The 23,038-nt window shown below is 43.1% G+C and overlaps 1 protein-coding gene across 2 annotated transcripts in view; it reads left to right on the top strand.

Moving 5' to 3' along the window:
* Window positions 1–23,038, top strand: part of LOC138300449 (protein FRA10AC1) — a 195,491-nt gene that overhangs the window by 105,091 nt on the left and 67,362 nt on the right. For both annotated transcript variants that reach the window (XM_069239842.1, XM_069239843.1), the window contains exon 9: window positions 3,596–3,641. In XM_069239842.1, coding sequence (XP_069095943.1) covers window positions 3,596–3,641 — 46 coding nt within the window. The remainder of the gene's footprint in view (window positions 1–3,595; window positions 3,642–23,038) is intronic.

The raw sequence follows: 23,038 nt of genomic DNA, 5'->3' as shown, positions 1-23,038 counted from the left end.
AAATACTAATGAAGAGCTGGAAGACCTGAATAGCCGACTCCTCTCTGCTAGCAGTCTTTGTCGTGATTCTTTCTTCCTTCTCTGTCAGTGTGCAACATGTGCTGCAGCTGTAATGAAGGGCACGGTGCACGAAGGCTAAGGCAGCTGTAGGGGTTCAGGAACAAGAAGACAAACATTCTGGCTGCTTACCTTTTTAAATGATGTGCAGCAATATTGATCTTACAGCTTCCTTATGCACTGCATTGTGGGATAATCACAGGGGGTACTTTTTTGTACATTCTTTCTGCTGATTTCTTCTGTGCTTCTGGCGCTGAGCATGCTGTGACAAATCACAGGGCGGATGTGAGGCAGGCCTCAAATGGTTTTCCAGCCTTGTTGCTACGTAGTGTGTGATACTTACAGCAGTGCTGGAACTGGAAAAGTTTACTCCAGGAACTGCATGAATTGGGGTTAAGGTGTGGTCAACTAAAATATATATATTTTTTAAACTCTGCAACACAAAATTGGCAGCAAGGAGAAACGTGACAGTAACCTTTTCTGGCTTAACTGGTTGCAACGGCTGCATTTCCAAATATCTTACGGGCATAAGGCACCTGCTGCAGATATCTTTGGGTGCCCAGTAAATCTCAGGGAGTAATAGTAAGAAAACTCTGTGGGCTCATACACTTGCTGGAGAGATCTGTATTTTCTCCAGCGTCTCTGTTTCGACGTATAAAGTAGCACAGTGGGTAAATGTGTCCCATGCAAATCACATTGTGTAACATGAAGATGACAGATGTTTATTTTATTTATATAGATAGGTGCTTTTAATATATCCTTTTGTTACTTGTAGTTCATAAATTGCAATCCTTTTAATACATCACAGTGAGCTGGCATCAGGGACCTGCATTCAACTGCAAGGCGTGATTCTGCGGCTGCAGTGATTTCCACATTGTTATGGATTTTCTGTATTTGCCGCAGAGCACATATGTGCTAAGTAATCTGCAGATTAAAAAAAATGCTTCTATCTCAAACAAGTCAAAAGTTAGTAAATATGTGGAGCCATGTGTCCCTTTGCAGTGGAAGATCCTTCGCAAAGGTTGACTGGTAATCTTTCAGTTGTTTATAGCTGTATTTGGGTATTAAGCTGGTACTAATAAGGTGCAGTCTTTTTCCAGACAGTGTTACCATGTGTTCAAAAGACACAGTAATGTAGTGATGTTATTGCAAAATGTGTTGCGTTAAGGTGCATAATTAGCATTTTGTTTCTGCATACTTTGGTCAACCCTGCTACATAATTTGGCCCTGCCCTGCCATTCCAGAAGCCCTGGTGTAGGCTGTATTTTTTTCACAATCTGTCGTTATTGTGAGGTTGAAGTTTTATTAGTACAGACAAATTCAAGCACTGTTACATTTTAAATTCTGGCTTTGTCCCACTCTGTCGTGCACTTTTAACATATAATGTAAAGACAATAGTTGAGTCATACACCTTATAACCCTCATTGTCTTATGTAACAGATCATATATGTTGATTTACACACTTGTATAATTGATTGTCATTGTACACTGCGTGCCTGTGAAGTAAAGCGCTCTGACACCAGGCCCGGTTCTATAGGGTAGGCCAGGTGGCCAGACCCACCCAAGGCCATTTAGAACTGAAAAATACGTTTTTCACCTTAATGTTTGGAATGGGCGTGCATCCCCATGAGCTCTCCCTTATCGTTTATTTATGATTAACACCATTGACATTGGATATTTTCAGGCCTGGGGAAATGTGTGAAGTGAGCAAAGTTTAGTAGCCGCTGTGATGCACACATCATCAGCACGGATATAATATAAATTGAAATAAGATTCTCTGCTTATTGCATCGTATTTTTAAATTTCAATGCTTTGCAAAGTAAAAAACTCGCAAAGTCTTTTTAAAAACATGAAAAGTTGTAAAGTGGCCCTTTGTGGCACATGACCAGGAGAAGCATACTACCATCAAAGTTCTGCATCTTAAAGATCTGACAAGGAGCTTCCCTCCCCCAGGCATATCAGAGAAAGCAAACATGTAGCTTCTTGGGTGAGGATTATTGTGTTAAAAATTTCAAAAGCGAATAAATGCCAATACCTAAAATGTCAGATCATTAAGTATATTTTTTTTGGCTAGAACCCATTCATTTTCATGGTTCATCCATGCTTCTTTACGGCCCTCCCAAATAAAAAATCCTAAAGCCGGGCCTGTCTTACACCCTACAGTGGGATGAGTAACACTGTAGAAGAATTACATTTTAACAATTAGTGGTATTTAAATTGTTATTCGTGTAACTACTGAAAGGGACCTGTACATCTGACATTCTTGCAATGCATGCATATCTCTAAAATATAGGGATTGAACAAAATCAAAAGCTTGCCTCCAAGTAGTTTCTCTCAAATACTTGTGAAGTGGTAACAGGCTGTGTGCCTTTGTTTTCCCCTCCATTGAACTGGACCCTACGTCTAAGGCTCCAGATAGGTCCCAATCAGGATCGTACTCAAACAGAAGGAGGGCTGATGGCCCCTTAAATTCGGTCTTTGTTTTGGGCACAGCTGCAATTTCAAACAAGCATTTGCAATGTACTAGGGTCTCGGATTTGTCGGAGTTACAGCTATTTCCAATTGTAAACTCCCAAGCGGATTTTTCTTGCATTAAAAGAAAAGAACAGTGCGATCGTGCTGCTACAGTTCACTTGTAATAATACCTATCGGCAAAAGTGCAATTATAAACATAACCGGCAAAAGTGCAATTAACTGTGTAACAAGGTCGATAGTATGCAACGTGCTCGACTTCTGCCCAGCGTGATCGCGCTGCGAAAATAGAGAAATAGTAGTCCACAAACCTGACGGGAAACAGCGAGCCTTGCATGTTTTTCTGTACTTGGTAGCTGCGCTTGAGGAGGGCTAATCACCGGAAAAGGCATGACGCATGCGTGCCTTCAACTAATCAAAGCAAGCAGATTCTAACAGGCAAGCCAACGTGCCAATGAAAGACAATGACTTGACGTCGACGGGGCTCCGAGCACTTTTCTAATACCTAAAGCGTCTCGCTAGCGATACGCATGCGCAACTGCATGAGACGCATGCTCGACCCTAAAATGAAAGCCCCTTGCCACCGCTGCTCGTAACGGAAAGCAGTAGCGTGCAGGCGCTGCTGAATGTGTCCTGGTCTAGGCAAATGACACAGTTAGCATATTTCACTGGGGCCCAACTTCATGGCAGGGGGATGGAGTCTAAGCTGCGAAAATAGTGGGTAGACGCTGACCACCCATGTGTACCCTCATCTTGTGCCTTGGTTTTGCCTGCATTATTCCTTATTGATTTGAAGAGGTGGATTGCTGCAGGTCATTGGTTCTTGACTTTATCACTGAATACTGTACATTTATAAAATATATTCCACTTATTGCATCAACCTCTGTTTCTTGTGGTTCTTTTAATCTACAATTATTTCTGTCTATTTTTGAAAGAGTGAAAATGACATTTTAAAGAAATAACGAAAAACACACTATGGATTGTTTTGTGTTTTATAAATGCATTTTCTGACATCATGGAAAGGTTTTTACTAAATTTCGTATACACTGTATTTCTCTTTCAACAGTTTGGCTTTAGATGGCGAGTTGAGAAAGAAGTTATTTCAGGAAAAGGTATGTTGCAAAAGAAGTTTATTTTCTGAATGTTGAATACCAAATTGTGGAATTTTGGTCCTGTGAATAAATTAGGACTGCACTTCCTTCCTGTCACTATATATCCGCACTTACCGATGGGTGTTGGTTTTTTGTGTTTTCTTTTAACTCTCTTTGTTTTTGCGTCTTTAGGTAAGTTGTCCTCCTTTTAATTCTCCTTCCCATAGGAGACATGGCAGTGTGGACCGCAGTGTCAGCTGGCTCACACTGAGCTTTCAGCCTTCCTTTCTACAGAAGTATATCTCACAGGTCATATATCTCACAGGCCATCATATGCCATTCAGAAGTTGGGACCGCATGTACTATTATTCCATTCACAAAGTCTCACAAATTGTGCGTCGAGTTTTTGCAACTGGAACAGGGAAAATGGGGGGAACACACACAGAAGATTGCTACACAGAGCATGGGGTGTTGGTAGGGGAGGAGCACACAAGATAGCAGCAGACGAGGAAGGGAGCAGACGGAGCTTGTAGACGGGTGCCTCGTGGGGGGAGAAAAACACAAGGGAGAGAACTAGAGAACACATGGACTGAGATGGGATACTTCACAAAAAAGAAGACAGTAGTTCCCTAAAAATGAGCTGTGGAACGATACAAGTCAGATAGTCACAAGGATGCTAAACAGGCTATGCTCCAGGGGAGTGATAAACACAAGTGAAAGGTAAGTCCTTAATAGGAATAAAGCAATTTGACAAAAAAACAGAATCGGAAGCTCTGGCCAGGCTCTAAGCCCACTGTAGGTTCTTTTGTAACAAGGTGAGACCTAAAAACCTGCATACCTGAACACCACAAACTTGACGCAGACCAGCTAATCATAACACATTGATGACTGATCAGCAGATGTTCATGGCTTTTTTCACTTCTGACCTGATGTGGCGTACAACCTATCCCATATCTGAGATATCTTCCTGATGTTTAGGTCTGGCTTGATAGTGCAACTGTGATAGATGGAAAAAGAGCTTCACTTCTGAGAATGGGACTCTGACTCTGCTCACATGTTGTTTTACCTTAGCACTTGATTAAGCAGAGTTTTGTGCTTCTGTTGAAAAACAATTCTTGTATTGCACTTTCCACCATGATTCCAATGTAGGTGCATGTCATACAAACAACATCTATTCCAGCACTCTGCTTTGAGTGGAACCCTGACCAAAATTGACCCTGTACTGATGCTTGGAATATACAAAGGCTTTCTTGTTTTAGGAAAATGAAGTAAGCACTTTAAACCATTTTGTTTCCAGCATGCTTGCACACTTCACACACAGGAGACTGTTGGCCAGGACTAGTGTGTGGGCCAGCTACTGTGCCTAAAAGCAAGGACATCACTGGGACTTTGCCATTATCCAGTCCATGCCGCCTGCAACTGCTTATCACTTCATGCCCTGTGCCATAGACATTTTAGAATGGAAGACAGTGGCAGTTTAAACATGACTTAACAATGGGCTCCTCTGACCCCACAGACCTGGGGCAGACAAAATTGCAAAACACAGCTTTGTTTCCTTTCAGTCCCCCTCCAGCTGTGACCATCCCACCCTTAACTCTGCGGACAACCAACATGCTAGCAGAGCTTTAAAAGTGCATGTACGAGACCGTGTACTTTGTGCCCCATAGAGGGCAAGAAGCTAAGTTTGTTGGAATGCCTTAGTTTCCTCTGCCCTGCAGCCAAATGCCAAGTCCTCTTTTTGAACATTTAGTGGTATGGCCCAGAGTTTGCTATCTTTATTTATTGAGAATGCTTAATTACACACACCTTCTCTTCCCCTACCAACAGTCAGGCACACAGAGAGAGCTAAGGACCGTTATTACAGCATTCTCATCACAAGATGAGTCTGGCCTGATGCCATTGCTCAGGCTCTGTGCGTTTACAATAGTGATGTAGGAACTCACTCCAGTATGGATTCCATATGGGGAACAGATTTCATGATATTAAAAAAATACCTCCTTCCTCCCAACAAAAAAAAAGAATATGTGGCCAGAGGTCATTAAGACGAATGCTCGCTAGACCAAATAAGTGAGGGGGCTGATGTTATTTTTTAATTTCTAATATGTATCACTCCCACACCATGGAGATGAAAGTGAGATATTCTGCTATATTTTTCACTTTGTAAAGCATCCTCCCCAGCATCCTCCTCAGACTGGGTACCTGCCATTGAATATATCACACTAGTAGCTATGGATTACAAGTCTTTATTGTTCAGCTTGTACCTGCAAACTCAACATTCTAACGATGTATTCACTTCAACAACATTCTAACACATACGTCATCATGCTATGGAGTCCTTCAGGATTCATAAAGGTTCCATCATACAGACTCGCAAGACACAACATCTCCCCCTCTGTTAAATAATTACATTTTTTACAAAATGTACACATTATCATTCTTCACTGAATCTTCTTTGTGCTTTTATGACTGTCTAGGTCATGTCTTTGGAATCTGGAAATCAATAATCAGAGTGTCCATGATCTGCTTTGGTGATGTAGGAGCAATGACAGTCTGGGATTCTCCAAGGTTTCTGTCTGATTTAGTGTCTGGATTGACATTAACGTCCAACTAGCCTTGAGCCACCTGTTTGAACTGTGAGGAATCTTGGCTGATAGATTTACCGGGACATTGGGCTCTCACCATGTGCCCTTTGCTGATTACAGCTTGAAATGGCTCAGTATCAAAGTAGCATCAGATTTACATTGTCATAGCTGACAAACAAGCACTTGATTCCCTTGTCTGAAAACAATTTTCTTCACATGTCGCCTTTTGTCAGCATAGAGCTTCATTTTCTGCTTACGACTCAAGTCTGTTGTATGTGTTTCTGTATCAGTTTTTAATCTGACGTTGGTCCACTGAAGTAATTTAGTCTTTATGGCTCTCCCGAACATCAATATTGCAGGGCTTTCTCCTGTGGTTAAGTGAGAAAGGAACGGTAAGCTTGTTGAGTAGAATTCAAGATAATCTTGAGGTTGAGCTTCTCTAAGGTAGCATGCTGAGCAGTTTTCTTTAACGTACTAATCAAACACTCAACGAGGCCGTTGGCCTGTGGCCAAAGAGGTGTGCTTTTCTGATGTTTCACATTAAGCAGATTAAGGACGTCTCTGTGTTCTCTGCTATTAAAAGGTGGGCCATTGTCAGTTTTTTAAAATTGTATAGAATGCCCCATGTCATATGTCACAAAGATACCATTTAACCTCTCAATGACTCAATCAATCAGTGTTTATAAAGCGCGGCTACTCACCTGTGAGGGTCTCAAGGCGCCTGGAGGTAGTGGAGGGGCCTCATCCAAAGAACCACGTCTTGAGGTTCTTCCTGAAGATGGTGAGCAACGGGCTTTGTCTGGGGTGCAGGGGGAGATTGTTCCAGCTCTTCGCTGCAGTGTAGGTAAAAGATCGTCCTCCGGCGGTGGTTTTGCAAATGCGGGGAACAGTGGCCAAGGCCATCTGGGTGGAGGGATCTGGCGGGGATGTGGAAGAAGACACAGTGGTTCAGGTAGGCTGGTCCTGTGATGTGTATGGCCTTGTACCTGTGGGTGAGAAGCTTGAAGGTGATTCGCTTCTCCACCGGTAGCCAGTGGAGGGTCCTCAGATGTTGGGAGATGTGTTCTCGACGAGGGAGGTCCAGAATGAGTCTAGCAACGGCGTTCTGGGTGAGTTGACGTTTTTTGATGTTCCTGGATGAGGTGCTGGCGTAGAGGGCGTTGCCGTAGTCGAGCTTGCTCGTGACTAGGGGGTGGGTGTCTGTCCTGTGACAGTCTGCTGGGATCCATCTGAAGACCTTCCGGAGTTTGTGATGTGTGTGCCAGTAGGAGGAGGTGACAGAGTTTACATGGCGGGTCATGGATAGGCAGGTGTTGAGGATGACTCCTAAGATGCTGGCGTGCTCGGTCAGCGCAGGGGGGTGCTGAGGGATGTGTGCCACCATGAGCCATCCCAAGCTGAGGTGGCGTTTCCGAAGATGATGAGCTCCGTCTTGTTGGAGTTGAGCTTGAGGCAGCTTTCTCTCATCCAGGTGGCGGCAGCTTCCATTCCTGCGTGAAAGTTCCTTTTGACCGTGTCCGGGTCTTCAGTGAGGGAAATTATGAGTTGTGTGTCATCGGCATATGACACGATGTTCATACCGTGGCTTCTGACGATGGCAGCAAGAGGGGCCATGTATACGTTGAACAGCGTGGGACTCAGTGAGGATCCTTGAGGGACTCCGCCGTTGACTGCTGTGGGTCTGGAGGTGTAGGGCGGGAGTCTGACCTTCTGCGTCCTCCCGGAGAGGAAGGATTGGATCCATTCCAGGGCTCTTCACGGATTCATATGTTGTGGGGTGTGGTGCACAGAGTCCTGTGGGAGACCGTGATGGAAGCTGCTGAGAGGTCGCAAAGTATGAGTGCTGCGGTGTTGCTGTGGTCTAGTAGTAATCAGATATCGTCGGTGGCTGCCAGGAGTGCTGTCTCTGTGCCATGATTGCTGCGGAACCCGGACTGGGAGCTGTCCAGGGAGTTGTTGGCCTTGATGCAATTCCGAAGTTATGCGTTGATTGCTTTCGCTAGTACTTTGGTGGGATAGGGCAGCAGAGAGATGGGCTGGAAATTCTTTAGTTCTGATGGGTCAGCTGAAGTATTTCGGCATGTTTCTAGTCCTCAGGAAGATGCCCGTGCTGATGAAGCAGTTGATAGTGTTATGAAGCTCGGGTGATGGATGCGCCGGCTCTGATGTACATGTGGTGTGCGCAGGGCTCCGAGGGGGCTCCGGAGTGGGTGCTGTTCATGATATGGTGAGTGTGGACCAGTCATGGATTGTCTGGGCGGGTTCTGGGGGGTGGGTCGGTCGCAGGCTCCGGTGCCAGGTGACAGAAAGCTGTCATAGATGTCCTGGATCTTGTGGTGGAAAAAGAAGGTGAGTTTGTTGCAGAGGTCCTGTGACGCGGGGATGCTGGTGGCTTCGGAGAGGTGATCTGTGAACTCGTTGATGACTGAGAAGAGTTCCTTCGAGTTGTGTGCGGAAGAGTTGATGCACTCCCATAGTGTGTCCTTCCTTGCGTTCTTGATTTTTTTGTCGGTGGGCAGCGGTTGCAGCTCTGAAGGAGGCGAGGTCTTCACTGGAATGGCTGTCCCTCCATTGTTTCTCCAAACGTCTGCGAGTACGCTTTGATTCTTGCAGTTCGGTGGTAAACTAGCTGGCCTTCTTAGTTATGCGTTTGGCCCTGTACATGGCCCGGTATGACTTTGTCCTGAGTGATCATCTTCAGGTGATGTCCATTGTCAAGGGAACTGAAAGACTCAACAGCAATCATTTCCCAGGCATGGTTGGGCAAACTCTGACATGTTCAAGGGGTGTGTGGTAAAGTTTTCGAGGACAGGCAGTTGTATAGATGACAGGTTTTTAATTATTTTTCAACTCGTTCATCAAGCTTATTTAGTGGCAACAATTCCACTATGTCCTTCATGAGCCACTTCAATCACTTGCAGTTGTAGACTCTATTTAATGGCAGTTCTTGAAACTCTCAGGATATTCCTTCTTGTGTCACTGACAGTTCATCTTTGACATTTTTATATTTCTCATACTCATTGTCACTGGTAAGAGGTCTAGTACGTTGATTCCATGACTGCTGCATAATAAAGTCTTTCAGTTTCAACAGGTCACTATCTAGACTCATGGCAGTGACAATTTGTTCCAATGAATTGACAGCTGGTGTGTTCTATTTCACAATGACATTTATGTAGGCTTCAGCATTTTTAGATGGGGTTCCTTGGCTTTGTATAGGCACTCTTGAGAAGCAATCGGCAGCGTTTAGACCTTTCCCTGGATGATGCATATTTGTGTAGTTTGTAATCATGCAGTCATAGGCCCCAACGTTCAATTTGTGGTGGCATCTTGGCTTTTGGATTGCCAAATATAGTCAACAATGTTTGATGATCTCTCACAAGCCTGAAAGGCTTTCTGTACAGGAATATATGGAAATGTTCACATGCCCACACCACTGCTAAACTTTCTCTTTCTGGGACAGACTTTTACTTGCATAGGCCACCATATGTCTTTGAGCATTTTGCTGTCCGCTATATGCGCAAGGATAGAGCCTAGAGACTGAGTTTGTGTCAGCAACAACTTCATTATGTAGCTTTGGATAAAAATATGCTGTTTCAGTAGTGTTTTCAGTAGCTTGTTTTATTCTCTGAAAATGCTGCTCTCCTTCATGTGACCAGTGGAATGAAACATTCTTTTTCGTCAACTGTCTCAATGGAGCACTTACAGTGGCAAAGTCTTGTATATATCATGAACAGTAACTGGCCATGCATAGGAAATGACTGCAACATGGAAACTTCTTGTAGGGGACTGACAGTTGACAACACTTGTACCTTACCTGGATCTGGTGTCATGCCCTCATCAGAAAAAATCTGGCCAAAAACCTTTAGCTTTGTCTTACTAAATTCACATCTCTCAGCATTTAGTGTTAAGCCAGCATTAACAAGTAAACAACACACTTGCCCTAATGCTTTGTCATGTTCCTTCTGTGTAGCTCCAAAAACCAATATGTATGTAGAAAAGGTTGTAATGTACCTGCAGTTCTCCTTGAGTTCCAACTGATGATATCCTTTGTTTAAATCAAGGCGAGAGACGACTTTTGCACCATTTAAATGTGTTATCATATCAGCAATGTGCTGACCAGGATGTTGTTCTCTTGACCAGATTCTTGTTTCCTTGATGCATATCCATGCTGATGCGCAGAGCTCCTTCACTGTCTTTTTTTGGGCACTACCGCTATGGGAGAAACCCACTGCGTCGGACCAGTAGAACGCTCAATTATGTCATGCTTAAGTTATGATTCAAGTTCCTTTTAGCAGCTTCTTTTAAATGCAATGCAAGCAATTCTTCTGTGTCTCTGAGCAACATGTAGAACACATTCATTGATATGTAATTGTACTTTCATAGTCTTAAGTTTTCCTAACCCATGAAATAGTGAAGGGAACTGGCCTACTATGTCATGAAGAGCGTTCATATTGTGATTCACCGATATCAGTCCCATATCAGCAGCCATGCTGAAGTTAAGTAGACAGGCACTTGACGCTGGAGCTTGAAGTATGTTAATGGGCACTTGCACTTTTGTTTTCTTGTGTTTTATAGTTGCTACAAATGAACCTTTACTTTTTGTTGATGCAGCCTGTGTGTACACTTTTGTCTTCAATGGTTATCAGTCTCAGTAATGGGGAATGTTTATTATATTTCTCTTCAGGCATAGTATTTATCGACACATCACTGTCGATAATAAAAGGTATTGCTCGACCATTTACTTTCAGTGTAATCTTTGTACAGTGTTTGAATGACTTTGGTGCTTTCCTATGTCGACACTTCTTTTACTGGTATTTCTCTTCATATGCAGCCAGTCCAACATGTGCGCAGTTTCTCTGAGATAAACATGGACATTGGGTAATCATCTTCTTCACTTTCACTCGATACTGATAAACTTTTTTATGATGATTTAGATGATGATCAACTTCGTTTAGTGTTGATTTTTCTCAACTGTTGTTGTTTGGCCTTGTGGGCACGTGTCAAAAGTCACTTCTGGAACGTTCGGTTAGTCATTTTATCTTCTTGCTGTGACGCACTTACTTTTTCCTTCGCCTGCAAATTGTTACAAAATGGTTCTCTTTACCACAGATTTTTAATATCTGTCAGATGACGGGAGATTTACCTTTATTTGGAAACAACAAACCATATCTGAAACACAACTTCTTTTTCCAGGTTGACATCACCCTGTGTAATTCAGGTTTGTGTGTTTCTGCTTACTTTTCATGTTCGTGACTGATTCAATTTGGGCACCTCCAACCTCCATGTCAGTAGCTTGTTGCTCAGCACGCTCTTCAGCTCTCGCTCCAGACTAAGAGTTTCTCCCAGCATTCGTCATCTGAATGAATCTGTGACGCATCCGTCAATTAAGACGTATTGCTTCTTTGTCATTAGATTAATTGAGTCTACAGTGTTAGATGAGTGTATCCAGTATCTCAACAAATTAATCTATGGTTTCACCAACTCTGTCGTTCTTGACTGAAAATGTGCCTTTCATAATCTACATTCGGCATTGGATTGAACTTGAGGTTCAAGGATTCTTTGATTTGACATATGTAACTTCATCAGCTCGAGGCATTTTCTTTTTGGCTTCTTATACGCTATCACCAGCAAGATTTTTGAGGTACTTGATAATCTTTTTATCTGTTTCTTCTAGCACATCAATGAAATCATCAAATATCTATATCCAAGCGGCCCATCTGTCAGCAATATTTTGCTTTTTGGTGGTATCCAAAGGAAGTGGTGGTTTCAAGTCGGCAGGATTGCTGTAACTGTTCACAGGGTAGGCTAATACTGCAAATAGAGCTCTCTTCTACTCCCTTTGCCTGAAATCTGCGATTTGCTGGCCACGGGGTAATTTTTTATGGTCTCCATCAGCAGAATGGCCTTTTTCCGAACCTCACATTGACACAGGTATGGGCGGCTCCATAAGCACAGCCCCAGACTCTTCTCTTGGAGTCACTTTTAGCAGCAGTATGACTCTCCTAATTCAGTTCAGTTAAGCAGACAACCCTTTCATGCTCAGTCTTTCTTTTTGCTCTTTTAATACCTAGTTGATCTCTGCCTTGCAGCTCTTCTGATCTCAGCGTTAATGCGTATTCTGCCACTGCTTATTGCTGCACTTTCAAAACCTGGTTGTATCCGCCTTCAGCTTAGCGGTCCATTTACTGTATAGCTCTATATTGCGTAGTACCTTCCCTCAATGGCCTTTTTCATAGATTCTTGACCCAAGACACACAGACTTCTCAGTAAAATTTTCTTTATCTTCAGATGCTTCACACCAACTGGAGTTGTGCTTTGACTCCACATACGGCAACTGTCGAATCGGCCCTTTGACGAAGGTACATGTGGTGCACATGAGCAGTTTGCTTGCAACACGGCAAAAACTCCAGGAGCGAACTGTCAATCTTTGTGTTTCTTATCCCCTATCTTGTTGCCAGTTGCAGCATGGCCCCCAGCCTTGGTACCCGCCTGTGAATATGCCAAACATGGAGCTATGTGCTACACGTCTTTATTATTCAGCGTGTAACTGCGAACTCAACATTCTAACCCTGCATTCACTTCAACAACATTCTGACACCTACATCATCATGCTACGGTGTCCTTTGGGATCAAAACGCTTCCATCATACATACTTAGAAGACACAACAGATAACAAGACTCAATCAACAATATACTAATGACAAATCTAACAAGTAATCATGACTGTGAATGAACGCTTGCATTTCTGTACTCTTAATATTTGACTACAGGGAGCAGTGTAGCCCACTACGTATCCTTTGATGGCGGGGTTAAATAAATAATGAGGGTGACTGTGCTTGATATAAAAAAATGCAATTTGGGATCTTTTGAACACATTTGTAACACTAATATGACATATGTACGTTTTTGCATCATACCACAATAGGTGTTCCTTGACTACTATCAACAATTATTTACTATTTTCATTCATATTCTAAAATGTTACATTTTATGTCACGTGCAGGTGCCTCGCACATGCTGGATACAAGCGAGTATCTACTACATGATCACAAAAAGTGTGTGTGTTTGGTATGAAATGATCTTGATAAATACAAGGAATACACAGGGTGAGACATTCAAGTAAGGATAATAACGTCCTGAAAAATGCCACTACTGACTTACCTAGACTTCATTGACTGTCTGAAATATGTTGACTATTGAAGGATTGAGGTGAATTGCATCTCTCAGACATAGAACTTATAGATTTAAACCTTATCAAGAGAATCCGAAAACAACTGAGCTGGTGCCTATCCTTGAGACAATTTTATATCTCATATTCCCTACGCAGAATATCAAAGGCCCACCGTGGCTGGATTAGAACAGGCTGTGACCAGATGATGAAGCTTGCCACTGTAGGAGACTGAGGGGCCTAAAACGTTTGTAAAGGGTCTACCAAATCTACCATTGACCTGTGGTTGTGTTATTTAATAGCTATATTTTTTTTCAATGATGGTTGGCTTTCAGTGGCTCAGAAGTGCCATAGTTTGCACTGTCCTCTTTTCTGCCTAAAAAAACACAGCATAATGCAGATTTTTTTTCTTTTCAGACAAACTGCAGATCTAAACAAAGGAATAAAACAGGGCACCTGGTCAGTTCCTTTGGTTCTGAAAGTAAAACATCTTCGCCTTTTAACCCGTGGATCTCGACAAATCGTGCACGTTTTGTGTAATTATAACCAACGTCCCCCATATGTCTTGGCACAATCCCTATCCAGACACAACCACGATTTGGCATTTTCAGAAGGACTCTAGCAGTGGTGCGCAGAAAGGGGTACTAGACTGCAGACTGCTGCCCAGAAATGGGCACGACACTCCAGATTAGCTTTTTACAACTGTACAAAATGCTAACGTTAATAAGTGGTCAGAATATCTCAGAAACTGGAGTGAATCGTGTGTGTCAAGCCACGATGTTGCTTCTTTGTAGAATCAAATCGGTCGGATTACATGACTTCCAATGAGCGGGGAAATAACATCATCTGGAATGGCACAGCTGCAATCTAGAATGCATGGTGTGTGTATGAAAATGTTTTGATCTAAATATACGACATTAACTACTGTCTTTCCATGCACCTGCAGAGTACGTTTACATAATGTGCAGCTATATAGTGTCATATAAAAGCAGCGCACATAATTTAAAACGTGTACATTTTGAGTCCACTAGCAGCCTTTGGCTGTGAGGTCACTGCTAAACATCCTAGAAGACGCTTTGCTTTCAAAGTTAATCTTCTTCGAAACATGGCCTATTTTCATTCGCAGTGTGGCTACGTTACAGTCTACCAATCCGAGCCCGATAGCATCTGGAATCTGAGAAACTGGACCTGCCTTCACAGGGCAGTGCACCTGAAATGGGTTCAAGGTCAGCACTCCGGATTCTATCCGGGTCTCTCTACCTCACCAGAAAAGTCCGGATTGAGACGGGTCGAGGAAACTGTAATTCCTTTACTAAGTACCTGAGGCAAGGAACGCTAAAACATAATATAACCAGGATACATGTATGTACCGGGATAACAAAATGAGGCCACCTTTCGGGGGCCAGGTTCGAGAGTAGGTCACCTGGTGTCCAAAGTGCTTTTCTAACCTATAGACCAGAGTGCGGACACACACTGGCCATCGCACCGTCCAAAGGCCAGCCTGGCACACACATAAAACAGAGAGATGCCCAGCCCTGTGCCTGCCAATTGGAGCCTTCGGGCTCCTGTCTAGCCAACGAACTACTTCACCTGTTCCAGCAGAAGTGGATTTTTCTGCCAGGGAGTAAGGCTGTCATCGTCGCAACTTTATTGCACTGGAAGAGAACGAGGCGCTATGTGCGCAGCCCTCTCCTCCCCTGTTCTGATTCTATGAAGTCTGCAGAATGATAAAACCCATTCTGTTGGGGTGGCTGCTGGAAGCCGCAAGGTTCACAGAGGCCTATTGTGCATGCACTATTCAACTTTAACGGTTTATAACCCCTGGAGCGCCTTCTCTCAAAGCTGGGCGGGTGAGTTTTAGTCCGTCACTCGGCCTGCTTCGGCTCTCGCTTGCTAAGAATGACTCAACCAGTATCAAGACTGTGCAAGCCACTAATCGCCCTTGCATGTTTTTCCACTTTCCTGTCATGATGGATTTACGAATTGCGTGTGTATAGGCCTTGTGTTTTTTAAAGATGCAGCGAAAACACTTGACTCATTGTCATAAGAAATACAATGCGCTGTTTTGCTGCGCTCGTGCTGTCTTGCTGTGCTTGCCCTTTAAGTTCACCTTTAAAAACACTCTTCTTCTTTAGACTCCTTTTCATAATACTTTCTAAGGCACACCTTAACTCTTTTTTAATCATCTTCTATATAGGTGGAGCGCAAGATTCTACTTCAGTATGGGATTTTCTTTCTAAGCCACTTAGAAGCAACACACATATTATTGTCCAACTGTTACCAAACACTCCCCTAACAAAAAGCCAGTCCTCTTGGCTTTGCCGATGCTATTTTCGTATCCCTTTCATTGTTTCCGTGCGGAAACATAGTCTAAATTGAAAGCATTCCTAGTTTGCTGATGGCATGCATGGTTCTATTCCTGAAGTAGCAGGACATTCTGTTCCTGAATTGCCTCCGTAAGGTGAAAGAGATTTGAAGTTTTAAATAGTCCTCCAATTTTTATAGTAAATAATTTCAGATTTAGAGCGAATATAGGTTTGGACATACTTTACTTAAACACACCCTTTGACTGGTTTGACATTTATCAGATATTTTCTATCAATGTTTTGGGTAGCTTGGTCTCCCTTTCACATGTTTTAAATCTGTGGAAGAAATACCCTGATGAGAAGAACAGGTGGCTTATCCTTGACAGTAAGGGCTTGATTGAGGGTTATGCGGTAATGGAGCATTTCCTATGTCCTGGGGTTACTGTTGTTATCGGGAATTTGCCATTTACAAAGCACACAATCTGCCATTGTTAGGGTACCGGAGTGGAGGTGATTCTTCTGGCAGATTCTCCACTGGAAGAAGATGCTTCAGTGGGTGATATAGTTGCCCACTCACAAATAGGTGAATTCCAGTTGCCAGCCAACTGTAAATGAAGTCCTAATTCCAACTAAAAGTAACATCTTTACACGAGTTGTGCCACAATGCCTTAAGTGCCTGTGTGCTGTAGACTTCTGTATGGTAGTCTTTTGGGCCACGTTTTTCTGAAAGTAAAGTGACCTTCTGGGAGTAAACCCACAACTTCAACATCCAAAAATTTACCTCATTTATTACTCTCAAGTTTACTAGATCGGAGACAGTGTTAAAAATTAATTTCATATGTCAGCGTGTCCCCGCATTAAGGAGCCTCTCTAAACATGCAATTAGCCAAGTAAAACAGCTCTTTAAATAACAGAGTCCACTCAATAATTGAGTTGTAGATCAATGAAAAGTTAAAGGGTTTTATTACAGAAATTCAAAATGAGCGATACAGAGTCAATGTCATGAAGGCTCTCAGATGCAAAGTTATAAAGAGTATGTAAAAGTCAGAAATTATTGTAAGTCTCCATGGACTCATAAGAATATGGGGCAGTATCCCTAGTAGAATAGGAAAATCTTCTGCTTCACCCCCAAATCAAGAGGTTTTTACACATAATTTGTGCATAGTAAATTAGACAAACTGCAAAATCATTGCGATGTGAGCAAAATTATAATTTGTTTACGAAAACAGAACACAAGAATAATACACGCCATTACCTTAACCCCTTCCACGTCATGGACGTAACAGTTACGTCCTTGGCCGCTGCGCTGAGGCGCCAAGGACGTAACTGTTACATCCATGGACTGGCTCATGGGGGGAGGGCACAAAGCCCACCAGAGACGAGGGAAGATTTTCTTTTTCAAAACCCCGATCCACTCCGCGGGGGGCAGAAAGCCTACTAGATGCCAAGGAATTTAAAAAAAAAACAATTGTGGGGTGGTGGCTACCAACCAGTATGGTCATGGTTATGCCCCTCACCCCAACTGAAGGGGGTAGCAGTCTTTCAGCTCTCCCCAGCACACTAAAACATCTTATCCCAGGGCAAGCAAGAGGAAATTTGATTATTTTGGGTTTTGATTTTACATTTGGGCCATGAGAGCTTGTCTAATTCTCAAAATCGTCCGACTTAGAATGGTGAGGGCTGCACTTTTTGGACTTTGGGCGCTGCCATGTAGAAAAATCTACGAGACCTAAACACATCTGAAAAATAAACATCTGGGTGAGTCCAGGGTGATGTGCTTCACATGCACACCGCACCAGTTTCATACCCACAATGCCCTGCAAACCTCCAACTTTGCTGGAAATCCCACATTTTTTTGATGAAACCTTCCGGAATCTGCAGGAATCCACAGAATTCTTACTACCCAGCATTGTCGCATCTATACCGACAAAAGTTCTGCCCCACTTGTCAGCCTAAAATCGTTTTTTTTTTTTTTTCAAACTGCCCTTTTGGACCCGCTTTGGTTCCCTCTCATTTTCAACATGTTTTTGGCTCTTCCTTGTCGCAGGCACTTGGCCCACCCAATCAAGTGAGGTATAATTTTTACCAGGAGACTGAGGGTGGTAGGAAATGTGTGCCGATGTGGTGATCCCACTCAGAAATGTGGGAAAACTGTGATTTTTTTAGCTAAATTTGAGGTTTGCTGAGGATTCTGGGTAAGAAAACACTGGGGGATCCGTGCAAGTCACACCTCCCTGGACTCCCTCTGGTGTCTAGTTTTCAGAAATGTTTGGGTTTGGTAGGTTTCCCTAGCTCCCTAGATGGCTGCTAACCCCAGTACTGAAAACGCAGGTCTCCCCACCCCACCCCCTGCAAAAACTGGTAGTTTTGTATTTGATCATTTTGATGTGTCCACATAGTGTTTTGGGGCATTTCCTGTCAATGGCACTAGGCCTACCCACACAAGTGAGGTATCATTTTTATTGGGAGATCTGGGGGAACGCTGGGTAGATGGAAGTTTGTGGCTCCTCTCAGATTCCAGAACTTTGCAGCACCAAAATGTGAGGAAAAAGTGTATTTTTTTGCCAAATTTGGAGGTTTGCTAAGGATTCTGGATAACAGAACCTTGTGAGAGCACCACAATTTACCCCATCCTGGGTTCCCCTAGGTGTCTAGTGTTCAGAAATGTCCAGTTTTGCTAGGTTTTCCTAGGTGCCGGCTGAGCTAGAGGCCAAAATCCACAACTAAGCATTTTGCAAAAAACAGGTAAATTTTCTTTGGGAAAATGTGATGTGTCCACGTTGTGTTTTGGGGCATTTCCTGTCGCAGGCAATAGGCCTACCCACACAAGTGAGGTACCATTTTTATCGGTAGACTTGGAGGAATGCTGGGTGGAAGGAAATTTGTCGCTCCTCTCAGATTCCAGAACTTTCTGTCACCCAAACATGAGGAAAAAGAGGGGGGGTTTTTTGGCCAAATTTTTTGAGGTTTGCAAAGGATTCTGAGTAACAGAACCTGGTGAGAGGCAGTGCTTAATTTGTAAATAAAAAGGTGCTGGTGCCCAAAGCCCTCCTCTTGAACATGCGGCTGCTGCAATTAAATGTGTGAACACGGAATACCGCGGTGGCGTAATCCTGAAGCCATCTCGGGCCTCTTCAATCCACATAAAGCCACTCCCTGCCCTCCAGCTCACTCATGCAGCTTTCTGCTTTCTCCCTTTATGACGCTTTTTCATTTTTCCCTTCCTCCGTCTTTCACATATGTGTCTTTTGTTCGCAGCAAATGCTTGAGGCAGAAGAATAAGCCCCGGCCCTAAAAAATAAGTGCCGGTGCTCAGCACCGGAAACAACAAGCACAAATTAAGCACTGGTGAGAGCCCCACAAGTCACCTCATTTTGGATTGCCCTAGGTGTCTAGTTTTAAAAAATGGACATTTGGTAGGTTTCCCCAGGTGCCGGGTGAGTTAGAGGCCAAAATCCACAGCTTAGAACTTTGCTAAAAACTGGTCAATTTTCTTTGGGAAAATGTGATGTATCCACGTTGTGTTTTGGGGCATTTCCAGTCGCGGGCACTAGGCCTACCCCCACAAGTGAGGTACCATTTTTAACGGGAGACTTTGGGGAACGCTGGGTGGAAGGAAATTTGTGGCTCCTCTCAGATTCCAGAACTTTCTATCACCGAAATGTGAGGAAAAGGTGTATTTTTTGCCAAATTTTGAGGTTTTCAAAGGATTCTGGGTAACAGAACCTGATGAGAGCCCAACAAGTAACCCCATCCTGGATTCCTCTAGGTGTCTAGTTTTGAAAAATGCACAGGTTTGGTAGGTTTCCCTAGGTGCCGGCTGAGCTAGAGGCCAAAATCAACAGCTAGGCACTTTCCAAAAAACAAATCAGATTTCAATATAAAAACGTGATGTGTCCATGTTACGTTTCCTGTCGAGGACACTAGGCCTACCCACACAGTTGAAGTGCCATTTTTATCGGGAGACTTGACTGAACACAGAATAGAAGAACAAGTGGTATTGTCCCTTGTCTTTCTCTTCATTTTTTCCTTCCAAATGTAAGACTGTGTATAAAAAAGAGGTGTATTTGGGAAATGCCCTGTAATTCACATGCTAGTATGGGGACCCCGGATTTCAGAGATGTGCAAATAACCACTGCTTCTCAACACCTTATCTTGTGCCCATTTTGGAAATACAAAGGTTTCCTTGATACCTATGTTTCACTCTTTATATTTTAGCAAATGAATTGCTGTATACCCGGTATACAATGAAAACCCATTTCAAGGTACAGCTCCTTTATTGGCTCTGGGTACCTAGTGTTCTTGATGAACCTACAAGCCCTATATATCCCCACAACCAGAAGAGTCCAGCAGATGTAACGGTATATTGCTTTTGAAATTCCGACATTGTAGGAAAATGTTACAGAGTAAAACGTGGAGAGAAATGGCTGTTTTTTTACCTCAGTTTCAATATTAGAAATGTTTAGCTGTCCAGGATCCGGCACTTGTTTTTACACCCATTTCTGTCATTAACTGAAAGGAGGCTGAAAGCACAAAAAATAGTAAAAAATGGGGTATGTCCCAGTAAAATGCCAAACTTGTGTTGAAAATGTGGTTTTCTGATTCAAGTCTGCCTGTTCCTGAAAGCTGGGAAGATGGTGAATTTAGCAACACACACCCTTTGTTGATGCCATTTTCAGGGGGAAAAACACAAGCCTTCTTCTGTAGCCCTTTTTCCCCCCCAAAAAATTTTTTTAAGAAATTGTCGCTGTATTTTGGCTAATTTGTTTGTCTCCTTCAGGGGAACCCACAAACTCTAGGTACCTCTAGAATACCTAGGATGTTGGAAAAAAGGACACAATTTTGGCGTGGGTAGCTTAGGTGGACAAAAGGCTATGAGGGTCTAAACGCAAACTGCCCCAAATAGCCAAACAAAGGTCTGGCACCTGAGGAGGAAAAGGCCTGGCAGCGAAGGGGTTAAACAACCCACCAGACACTTATGCTCAGCCTGTCTCTCACTCAGAAGCCCCCACCCTCCCAACCCCGTATCCGCAAAAGTAGAACTGGTGGTCTAGGTTTCTCACACATCTGACCCAAAAATGGAATTACTTCCCTCTACACATTAGGGCTTTCTTCTTGCTTCCTGAATTCCGCAAGAAGCTGAAGACCTGGCTCTTCAACTACTTACCTTTGGCTGACTCACTCACCACTCATGCAGATCCAAACTTATAAGGTCCTGCTCCAGCACCTGGAAACCCTACTGGGTGAAAAGCCACGCTTTACAATCCATAACATAATCTGAAAAACATAACACATAACCACTTTCCCAGTTTTAAAAAGCTTATTCAGTGCCCTCTATGCTAGAGTCACCTGGAGATGTTCAAACAAATATGAAACTTTTAGACAATAAGACTTTCTCCCAATGATTAAACCCAGTGAAGAACCAAATGTGATAGATACTTATCTTACATCCGCACCATACCAAAATTCAACACTAGTAAGGCAAGTATTCCACTGGAAAAATTCTATTATGTCATCAGCTTAACTGTGTGGTCATTCAAAGGTTGTTGGGGTGGGAATGTGTGTAGAAGGGGGTGCTCGGGGAGTAATGGGAACCAGAGTGAGTGACAGGGATCGCATCCATCTTGTTCAAGATGTAAATTTATACAGATATGTAGCTTAACTAAAATACATTAATATTTCACTTCTATAGATCATATTAAATTTGTTTCAGTTCCAGTTATATTCAGTCTAAATACATAAGATCATTTGTAAAATTGTATATTATACGTTATTATTGGTGCACAAAAATATAACTTGGGAAACAATCCCTTAACGTTGGGGGTTCTAGTTTGCACTGGATAATATCAGACTTTCCTAGCCCATTTCATAGTTTGAAGTAATGTTTAAATTGTGGTAATCTTTGCAAAAGTAGTATTCCTGGATTGTGATTTAATCGGCAAAACATGCATTGTGTCTCCAGAATAGAAAATAAGAATTTATGTTGTCTTTTTTTTTAGTATTTATTGGTAGAAAGTTCCAATGCTGGAAAATCCATAATATGAAGCGTCAAAACGACGAAACGTGCACAAGTTTACCAGCATCATGTTTTTGTTTTTTTTTAAATGAAAATCTTTGTTTCCAATGTTATTCGAAAATATGGACACTAAGGGGCGCTAACGGCTCAGGAATGCCAGTTGGGAATACGTTTTAGGTTGCGAGTTTGTAGAGTGCTTATTAGGTAATAAACATAGATCCAGCCAAATTAAAGCAGTTTGTGGCAGTTTTCTTGCTTTAACCCCCTCCTCCCCTCCCCATCTACATATGAGATGCATTATCCACTTCGGAGTACTTACTCCGATTTAAACAAACAAAACAAAAAAACGCTGCAGTGTGTAAGGAAACTGCTTGAACTCGAGAAGAAAGATGGAAACCTGCCGGCTTGGTCCGGGGAACTGAAGGAAAGTTAATTTAACGCGGTCGTGGAGCTGGAATGTAAGTTAAATGGAGAGCTGCCCCATGTGGCACCGAGCGCCCCCAGATGGTGATCCCAGCGGACCCAACCTCAGAGAGCGCAGCCGCGGTTCGTGATGACAACCTTGTGGGCTGTGATGAGTCTCCGAGCACAATATATTTTTTAATGTATTTATTAATTAAATTAATAAATGTATTACTGCACCTCATGCCACGTCACATGGGCAAGGGGCCATTTACGGGTAACGTGAACTAACTGGACTCTGCACAGCATGGTAGACTGGTTCGGGGGTGCCCGCCGCTATTCTCAGTATAGGGGAGAGAAGAGTTACCGCGAGTAGATCACATTTATTGACATGTCCTACTAGTATCTGCTGAAGAAGTGTGCCTTCGAGTTTTTCCTTCATCACAGTAAGTTGTAATTGAGTTTTATTTCTTAGAACGTTATGAAGATTGGAGGCCTAACACGGGAATTTTTTTTTTCCTTAATTATGACATTTACAGGATCCTAGTGTCTTTTGTTTCTTTGGTCTTTGGTAGTAATCACGAGTATGTCTTTTAAGTAGGTGGAAATTCATTTAAGTGGGCCCTGGCGGGTCCGTTTTCAGCGCTGTAGTGTCAGCTGTGATGTGTGTTGGCACTTGCATTAAGAGTCTATCTTCCAACACTGTTGTCCAAATTCATTCGCGTGACGCTTCCTTTCTCTCCTCCTTGCTGTCGCTTTCTGTCCAGTGTCTCTTTCTCTGTGACCCAAACTCAGCCCCCCAATTCCCGCCTACCGGGAAACGCCTGCTGATGTAAGCGACCAGTCCTTTCTCGGCGATGTGGCAATTGAGTGCGCTCAGATTCCCAGCTTGGGGCTGGGCATGTCCCGCAATGTGAAGTGTGTTGACTGCGAACAATGTCGTT

The sequence above is a fragment of the Pleurodeles waltl genome, chromosome 6, assembly GCF_031143425.1.
Source record: "Pleurodeles waltl isolate 20211129_DDA chromosome 6, aPleWal1.hap1.20221129, whole genome shotgun sequence".
In the NCBI taxonomy this organism is placed as follows: domain Eukaryota; kingdom Metazoa; phylum Chordata; class Amphibia; order Caudata; family Salamandridae; genus Pleurodeles; species Pleurodeles waltl.
This window is presented reverse-complemented; position numbering and strand designations above follow the sequence as displayed.